Raw genomic sequence first — 10,265 nt, 5'->3', positions numbered from 1 at the left:
GCTTTTAATTTTTATTTTCTAAAATTTCTCCAGCCTCGAACATGAAAGAACGAATTAGCGATATACAATCTCCGTTTGTCATTAAAAAAGTAGAATTCTTTAAACCTATCATAGGCCTCTACTATAATAATCCGCCAGGCAAATATTTTCCTCGTAGTGAATACAACACTAGTCGATGGAAAAATTCTTTCTCAAGTTTAGAATCTAAATACGATGTCAGTGAAATAAAGTACTCCGATGTTAAAATACATTACAACTCAACCACTGAAGATAACCGCCTCAAAGTTCATTTTCTTGTGCTGGATTATCTAAAACATTCAGAATGACAAAGAATACATATTTTTTTTAAACTAATAATATTATAACCCATCATATTAACCAATGTAATGCATAATAAATAAAATAATGGTTAGTAAATAATATTCTAACTCACTAGAGGTACAAATATATTTAAAATACAATGAATTTCGATAAATTCTAATCAGTCTCCTTCCTACCGGAATATTATGTTGAACAAACAAAAAAATGATTAATTTTAAAAAAAATACTCACACTTATAAGTTTTAAACAAGTTATGAATTTTACCAACTTTGAAACTATTATTAGCATTTGATTTATTATTTATATAATAGTTAAAACACAAATAATTATATAAAATATATTAGGCTTAATAAAACTCATTCTATAAATTGTATCAAATGTTACAATGGCGTAAGAGTATAAATAAAATTGATCGATTCACAAACATAGGTCCATTAAAACTTGTTGCTAATCATATAAATAAATTAATCCAATAGGTCACACATTGTAACGCGGATGTTATATTTTTTAAATGATCTATTAAATTTTAATATGGAGTACGCGACATGTGTGGTCTACTAGTGTCATTATGAAGCCAATGTCACATTTTCATTTCACTTAAACAGATATTTTAATTTTATCATTTAAAGAAGGATTTATATTGCTTTTTCTTCCGCTTTAATTATTGAATCGCAATAGTTGTACATAGTTTTAGGTCCTTTTAAATTATCATTCGACAAACTGTGAGTCATTTCTATTTTTATAGATGTTGAGGATGCGGCATCTACATCAGGAACTGATGGAGGGGTATCTAGAGTTTCACTTAGATATCTGCTCGTGTCATTGTTTACGTTATTCATATTTCCGTGATTGCAATTGTACTGTTGAGCTAGTATGTGGCCAAAGTCTAAATTAGACTCAACTCCCCCGCGATTCAAATTAAAGTAAGGTTTCTCTTGCGCGTAATTAAAGGGATAAGTGAAAGCGTGTGGTCCTGCTTGATGGCTCAAAAAATGTTGAGGATTTGGGGATCCCGCGACGAATAAGTGATTATTGGGGAATGGATCGGAACCTATAATGTAAGAAGAATTAAAATTAGTTGGATGGTGAGGATGGCTAGGATAATTTGGGGCATATCCATATCCGTAGGTGCTATAATTAAAGGCATAGTCATACCGGTTAAAAGAATGAACGCCGCTAACTGTGTCACTGATAGTGTTGGGGTTATTATAATTGTAGGCCCTTGAAATCTCGCTTAAAGTATGATCGGGTGGACCTTCTTTGAAAATTTTATCGGGTTTAATATCGATTTCGTTTCTACACACGGGTTGAAATGAATCAGTACGATCTGCCCCATCGTTTACCGCTACAATTTGATTATCATTGTTACAATCTTCATAATACTTCATCGTATAAGAATCCGTTTTCATACTTTTATCGTGTTCAGAAGCTATTTGGTTATTATAAGAGTTAGGGTGTCCATAATGCCTTGGTACATCGTTATAATTATAACGATTTCTTTCTTTGCTATAATCGGGATTTTGATCTAAACTCACAACTTCGTTGAGAAAAACGGCCGATCTACTATTATTAGTTGTCTGTCTTTCATAATAGTCCTCCCTGATATCAACCCTTTTTCTCTCGGTTGTGTATTCGTTATCAAAACTCTTTTCGGGAGAACTGAAAGAGTAACTCTCTGGTTTATTCGTGATAGATCGATGCTCATTTTTGCAAGTCGAAGTTAGCCTATTTTTGAGTACTAAACTATTATTTTCCTGATTGCATATGTTCATATACATTTTGCGAATCCGGTCGGTATGAACTGTCTCGGAATCTAAGGAATAAGAAGAAGGATAAGAAGTTGTCGAAGGGGTTGATAACATGGTGGATCGTCTGAGGTTGTTCATATGACTGTTATCGTTGGTGGTAGGGCTAAAATGATTGTGTTTATATTGCGTGGAAATAGAGGTATTATAAATGGGGGAATTGTGTTTGTCTTCGTCGTTAAGAATCGACATAGACGCTTTGTTACTATGCATGTAATTGGCTGTAACCTTGGAGTTTTGTGAACTATTGTTCAAATCGTTAGTAGGTATCGAAGAATAATGGTTATTATGAATTGATGTGTTGTTATTCATAGATAATGAGGATTGTTGTTGGTTTTGTCTGCATTTGGCTCGCCGATTTTTAAACCATACCTTTGGATTAAAGGGATAATGATAAATTAAAGTTAGATGGCTCTATCAATTAAAGATAATTAATCATAAATAAACCAGTTTAAAGATGAGATATATTTATCACTAAACCTAAATAAATAAATAAAAAATTGGCCACTTAAATTGTTATTTATGTGGGTTAGGTATAGTTTTTATGACATGGCTAGGGTTAATTTATTTAAAGTTTAATTGAATGAGTATATAAAATTTGAATTTTTTTTGACTTATCTACTTCTTAATCTGTATGATGTAAAAATAAATAGAGAGCCCGATAATTATCTCTCATACGAATGATATTATTACTTGAACACGTGACTCAGGTAAATTTATCTTTAGCGCCACCTCTTCCCTCATAAAGATATCGGGATACCTTGTTTTCTGAAAAAGTGATTCCAAGATATCCAACTGAGCTCTGGTAAACGTCGTTCTTTCTCTTCTTTGCTTCCTCGGTCCTCCTAAACCTGAAACAAATATTCCAACATTATTCATTAACCGTTTGCATTGTAAAATCGAATGTAATAATCTTCATAAGAGAAAATAAATTAGAAAACAATTCAGGCCGAGCTCAACCTACTAATTTCGGTACCAAAGACTTATACGATCATGACAAAAAATGCATCAAAGGCTATAATAGTTTCTTATAGTGTAGTTAAACGGCTCAATTTGAGCCGATTTTAAAAAACTAACTGAATATTTTAGCCAATATATTGCCTAAGCCTCGATTTAACTAAGGGGTGTCCAAAACTTTCTGCAATCTACCCTGAGCGAAATCCTAAGGCCTGCGTATTTTTTCTAAATATATGCATATTGTAACAGGAAAAGCGCGAGTCATTTACGTACGTTTTTATTGGAAAAATTTTTTGTTCCTCTATTCCTCTATTACAATAAGTGCATAGGACAAACTAGTATGGCTTCTAATTGATCATTTTTTTACTTAATGATGATCAGTCTATGCATATTATAACTCTTTGATCATGACTTGGATCTCAGGACTCCGGACATATAATATATTATAACATTTAAATCCATTCTAATACATTATTTTTCTCTTAGATTATTATTATATAGAATGTATCGATTTCAAAAAAAACATTAATAAATATTTTTTAAAAAACAAAAATTTTTTTATTTTTTAAAAAGGAAATCCTAAATTTAACCTTAATTGATTGAGCTATAAAAAATGTGGATAATAAAAAAATTGAATTAAAAGTTATCATCGATTATAAGGCTAAGAGCGTCATGAATTATATAATAATTTTGAATTTAAAAGTGTTAATAATGACTTGAAATCTTTTAATAAATATTCATTTGAATTTCTTGTTTTAGTTTCTTAAATTTTCTTTGGTTACATTTTTTTTACTATGTAATAATTATAAATGATTTTTATTTAAAATTTATTTAAAGCTATACAAATTTATTTAAAGTAAGCACTTGACCTGGGAAGAATTGTATGTTATTTATCTTTGAAATTATTGTAATTCTACATTTTTTTAAAGTTACGTTTAGGAATATGCATGATCTTGTTATTTAAAAGAATAAATTTCAATTTTAACAGGAAAAAGGGTACAAATAAAAAAATGGAGTTAAATGATATATAAACAAGTTAAATGTTAACATTTGGTTAATGGCGGGACTAAGAACCCACACCCTCGAGATTTTTGAACCCGAACCAAACACTGATCCCTTTTTTAAAATTTAAGTTTTAAGGTTCAGTAAATTTTTTTATTTATTCTCTTATTGATTATATTTTGAAAGATATCATATGAAAGAAAGAAAGTAAGAAAGAAAGGAACAACCACGGAAAGCACTATAAAAATATTAAGAAATATCTTCGCCAGATTCGGTCAAAGAATTTGTATAAGGAAAAAAAGGTTCACATTACAAATAGATTCACAAATCGTTGATAATTTTCGATCTTTCTTTATTTCTTAAAATTTTTAAAATACAATATTCTTGTGTTATTCGAATTATAATTTGATGAAATTTCAAATAATTTTTAAGAAATTTTTCTCTTATTTTGATTAAATTTTATAAATCCTTATTTTTATTGACTCCGAGCTCTAACTCGAACCCGATAAGCCCATAAGTCTATTTTAGAACGAGGGTTTACAGTCTTAGTTTAACGGGAATAGCAGAAAAAGCTATAAAATATCAATTTATTTGGAACAAAAAAGATTATTAAATCTGAAAATAAAATTGTGTGGATAGTTAGGGGTGGGGCTATTTTTCTGAGGTTAAAAGAGCCGTTAACAAAGTAATTTCAAATTTTATGATGACAATGATCAGAAGTTATGATTTTAAATTTTTTTGAAAAATAGATAAATCTTTTAATAGAGGCAAAAAAATATTTTTTTATAAAATTTTATTTTTTAAAATAACATTAAAATTAACAAGTTTAAAAAAAAAAATACTTATTCAAAATATATATAAGGGTGATTGGGGTTATATTGTCCATAAAAAATGAAGTGCTATAAAAAATAAATGAATAAATTCCAAAATATATAAACGTAGTTTTATTCTAGAAATTAATATTTAAGAAAAAAAAACATTTAGTTTTTAAATATTAAATTTTAAAAAATGAAAATTTTAAAAAATGAAAATTTTAAAAAATGAAAATTTTAAAAAATGAAAATTTTAAAAAATGAAAATTTTAAAAAATGAAAATTTTAAAATTATGAAAAACACCTAGGGTACCTTTTGCTCTTTCGCGGTGCATGTTATAGAGCTTCTTTATTTTTAGATTTAAAAATTTTATATTAAAATGTTAGGTCCGAAGTAAATAAACGGAAATACATTGTCAAATATATGAAATGTACATATAAATATCATCCGGAAGAACTTGTTGTTAGTTCAAACAATAATTAATTTACAAAAAATTGCTATTTATAACCCTAGACAAGATTCTAGTGTTCTTATAAATATTAGTAATTCAAAGTTGATCAGTGCTTAAAAATGGCTAACACGCACTCCGCCAAAATCTGCCCCAGGTCCTCACATTTTATTAATTATCTCACGATATTAAATTATCATAAATATTATTAATATTTGATAAAATTAAGATTACTTAATCATTTAGAATCGATATTTAGCCTGAGTAACTTTTATAAAAAGATTTATTAGTAAAAATGCATTTTTAGAAAAGCATGGTATTAAAATGCATTTATGGTTTAAATTTCAAATGCCGAAGTTTATTAGTTTTAAGATTATTTGAGAAGAAATTATTGCCCTGAGATAACACTATCCCCTGTCTCCCCTACAATATTTTTTTTTAAAAACAAAAACTATTTAAGTTAAAACGGTAGGACTTAATGATCCATGCATAGAAATACAATTAAATCGGCAAATTTTGATATATTATTTCCGTAAGTAATAACCCTTTTTTATATCACCTATGATCCTGTGATATGTACCTTTTACCCCATTGTTTTGAATAAACTGAGGGCTTGAGGTCTAAATAAACCACAGGTGTTTGAAACTGCCGGAACAAACAATAGATTGTTTAGATGGCTGTATTTATTGGTTTTTAGATATTTTTGCTCTCACGATAGAGTTGAAAGAAAAGGATTTGTCAAAATGATCTATACAATCATAATTCTAAGGAAGGTGAATACCTTGGTTTCAAGGGAGTAGAGTCACACAACGGGTTTTGTTTATGCTGAAGCAAGAGGGTTCCAGTGAGGAAGGATTATTTGTAGCTCTCTGCGTTCTATTGATGATCGGATTGATGGCATAGTGCCTGGGTAGTCTACCTTTTGAAAAGCGACAGTAGAGGCCGATAGCCTGGGCTGTCGATTAGGGTGATACAGAGATCCCATATATAATTTAATTATTTTTATACGCTAAAATCAATTCTTTGGTTCTCACAACAGCCTTATCAATCTGTGTATATAGCTCATGCTTCTAAAATAGTTTGTCGGGATAAGATTAATATTGTGGAAACAATAAAATACTTTAAATGTAATGTAGAAGTGGACAAGTAGAAAAAATGGTAATTAAGTTTAAATTGATCAATTAATAAATTATCGCCTCGAACTTAGACGAAAGGATTCGTGTATCCCGCATCTGGATTTTTCTCAAATTTAAAAACTGACGAATGGGATTTTTATCGAATTCCATCGACTAAAGAATGCTAGGCTTTTTTTTTAAAAAAAGGAAACCCCCCGCTGAATATCTCGTATCGAGTTAGGCGTATTTTTTATTAAATAATGGCCGGTGCAAAGGTACCACAAAACTAGTTTAGTCACCTAAATTATGCATTGAATAAGGTTAGATTTTCCTTCTATTTTTTTTAGTTTACTAATTTATTTACTTCTTATACATTATGCTCAAAATGAATTATTCGAAAATTCGAATAGAATACGAATAAGGGAAATATATTATATGGCGTTTTGTCTATTATTCGTATTATTTGAATTATTTGTAAATATTCCAAATTATTCATAAATATTTCGAATTAATCTTTTTAACATGTTCCTGCAGAACTTTTCTCCACTAGTGTTGTCAAACGGTTCTTATTTTATCAATTTTAATTTGCGATTTTAGCCAAAATAATATTACGCAAGCCTCGAGATTTCGTTAATAGATGTCTAAATTTTTCTATCATTTATGAGCAAAATCCCCAGGCCTGAATAATATATTTGGGCTAAAATATTGGTTCAGTCATTTTTAAAAATCGAGCCGTTTAACAACACTATTTTCCACCATCTATAAATCACTTATTTAAATTTATTCATCCATTGTTTTTTCATTTTAAAGATTATTTGTTCGACGAATCAAATTGAATAATGTTGTTAGTATGAATAAATACGAGTAAGGGATTATTCAATTCGTACGAACACTATAATTGTTCCATTAGAAAATAGGAATAATGAAAATATTCCTTTTGATTCGTATTTTTTGGTAATAATATATACATATAGGATTATGTTTGTAATTTCATTAAGAAATATAGAAATTCCATTTTATATTAATTATTGTATGAAGTATTGACTGATTCCAAGTTATAATATATATATTTATCTGGTTTTCTTTTTTTAAATTTAATGCTAATAATATAATACCTCAGCAAAATTTTTTAATAAAATTATACAAGTAAATAGTTTCTTTTATATAAATACAATTGAAAATATTATTCATCAATGAATACTTTTTTTAAAATTAAGAAAAATATTTCAAAACATCGGAGACACTCATATTTTACCTATTATCATACGCGCTACTGTATAATTTTTTTTCCTTTTTAAAAGAAACCTAAATCTGCCTATGGTAAAAAAAAATGAAAAAAATGTTGAATAATGGAATTTAGCTTTGTGATTTCGTTATTATATTTATTCCTTTCCTTAGTATTATATAAGCCTTTTTCGTGATTCTTCAAAAAAATCAGGAAAATAAAAACAAAATTAAGGATATTATTAATTCTTCAAGATAATTTTTATTATTACAATGTTAATATAAAAGTATTTAAAATTTATTTTATTTTTTGAGAAAGAAAATGATTGCATGAATGAAGAATTGAATTTGAGGATGAATGATGATACTAGATATTTTTTTTGTTCCCTTTAGTTTAAAAAAAAAGAAATTATTAGAACAAAAAAAATATATATAATAATAAGACTTATTTTAATTGTCAGGAGAAAATAGCTTTTTTTAAAAAAAACCGTCACATAATTTAGAATATAAAGAAGGAAGATAATTTTTTTTTAAAAAAAAAAATGCTGATTTCCTCAAATTTAGCTCCAAAAATTTGTAATTTTGATGCGAAGGTATATTTTTTTATATCATTTTTTATTTTTTTTTGGGAAAGAAAAGTGAAAATAAAAAGTAAAATTAGTTCATGATAGATCTAAAAAAAATATCATCGAATGGAAGTCATTGTGTGCTTAATTATATAGTTAGTTATATTTAATATACAATGATTTTTAATTGATTTATCCTGCAAAATTTTTTTATAAAAAATAAAATTCGTTTCATCTCTCTCAAATACTCAAAATACTTCCATATTATTATAGTTTATATATATATATATATATATATATATATATATATGTATAAATATAATATTGTCTTTGTTGTTTGCTACCCGTTATCATTAATTTATAGAGATAATTATTATTTAATTTATAATTAAAATAAATTTTTGCATTAAGTTTGCTTCTTTTTTACTTTAATTAGTATCAAAATTAATTTTTTTTTTAAATTTTTAAAAAAATTAAGTGAAAATTTTTAAATTGTTTTCGCATTTTTCTTTTATTCGTCTTCTTCTAAATTTCATTTATTTTGTATTTTTTAAGTTTTGAAAGAAGTAAAATATAATATTACCATACTTCTTAAGAAAATTTAATGTTTATAATATATAACTACTCATCCTTTAAGTGTTTTCGAATTTTTTTTATTATTATTAATCTAGTTAACAGTTTTTTTATCCCAATAAGATTGTTTATAATTTCGGAAATAGAGTAAGAGTTAAGAAAATATCTAAGGACAAAACCGGTCGGATTTTTAGAAAAAGATTTCATCTAGCCGATAATTCGTTTCTTTTAAAAATTGGTCCTGCTAAGAAATATCGTAATAATTGGTGGTGATTTTGGTTGATTTTATATTTGTGTCTCTAAAAAAATATACTAAATATTTGAACTTAAGCGGACACAAAACATTAAAAATTATTTATTATATTTAAATTTTGTTCTCCAAACCTGAATAGCTCATGGGGTGCAGCAATTCCATCCCTGGGGGATTTTGGAAGTGTGACATGGGATTGAAAGAATATGGATGTCCTTTTACGAAAGCCATAGCTCTTAGATGTTCTATCTTGCTTGTTAATTATATAAATCCTATTTATTTATTTTTTTTGGAATCATAAAAATATAAATTAAAAACAAATATATATCAATTTTTAAAAGAAAAACAACTCAATAAAATTATGACCATTCAGAATTGTTATTTTTGACCAGCATAAAGGACACCTATTACGCTAATCTTTTCGAAAATGTAATTTTAAAGGGAAGTATATTTATCTTTTAAAAATTTATCATAACAAGACTATATAATAGAATAGAACCAAGTAAAACATGTAAAGTCGTGTCCTGGTTTGACTTATTACTAAATGGTCGGCGGTAGTTGGCTATTTAGCTTAGGGTAATGGTTATAAAAAAATTGAACAAAAAAACCGACAGAATAATACGAAAAATAACGCCACCAAATACTTATAACAAACCATAATAGGGTGTCCTATTTCAAACGCTGTTTAGCCTAAATTATCAAAATTAAGTCGAACCAGAATAAACTTGAACTATAATATAATATAATATTTGCTGTAAGAACTAACAGCCTTAATATTATTTAGACAATTTAACTTCTAAGGAAGTAACAACTCACCCCCCCCCCTTATTAACACTTTATCTAACCGGTTATAGCAAGAACAAGTACGAGTAGATATAAATATTTAATATAAATAAAGTTCTTTCATAAAAATTATATGATTTTCTAATTATTATAATTCGTGTTAAATAATATTGGCACAATGGTGGGGAGATTTCCATAATATTTTTTAGCTGGCGAAAGCGGCTTTGAATTATCCAACTATAGTGCTCAGCATGCCTAAATTAAATTTGAATATGGCTATAATATTTTTTATATTATATATGATAAGAATTTAATACAAATAAATGGCAGAGAGACTGATACTAAATCTCTAACGGGAAGGGGGAGATTAAATAAATTCCCACTTATTCAACAGTCATAGTCAGTATA

At 27.2% G+C, this 10,265-nt stretch overlaps 1 protein-coding gene across 1 annotated transcript; it reads right to left on the bottom strand.

Moving 5' to 3' along the window:
• Positions 1 to 956: 956 nt before the first annotated feature.
• LOC135924398 (GATA zinc finger domain-containing protein 14-like) lies at positions 957 to 3,005 on the bottom strand. The gene is made up of 2 exons (XM_065459455.1): positions 2,820 to 3,005; positions 957 to 2,498 (listed from the first exon to the last, which is right to left on the bottom strand). The coding sequence occupies exons 1-2, from the start codon at positions 3,003 to 3,005 to the stop codon at positions 957 to 959; spliced, it is 1,728 nt and encodes a 575-aa protein (XP_065315527.1).
• Between the last annotated feature and the right edge of the window lie 7,260 nt (positions 3,006 to 10,265).

The sequence above is a fragment of the Gordionus sp. m RMFG-2023 genome, chromosome 2, assembly GCF_954871325.1.
Source record: "Gordionus sp. m RMFG-2023 chromosome 2, tfGorSpeb1-WG-v2, whole genome shotgun sequence".
Classification (NCBI taxonomy): Eukaryota; Metazoa; Nematomorpha; class Gordioida; order Chordodea; family Parachordodidae; genus Gordionus; species Gordionus sp. m RMFG-2023.
Note: the sequence above shows the minus strand (reverse complement) of the source record. Positions and strands in the feature narration are given on the sequence as shown.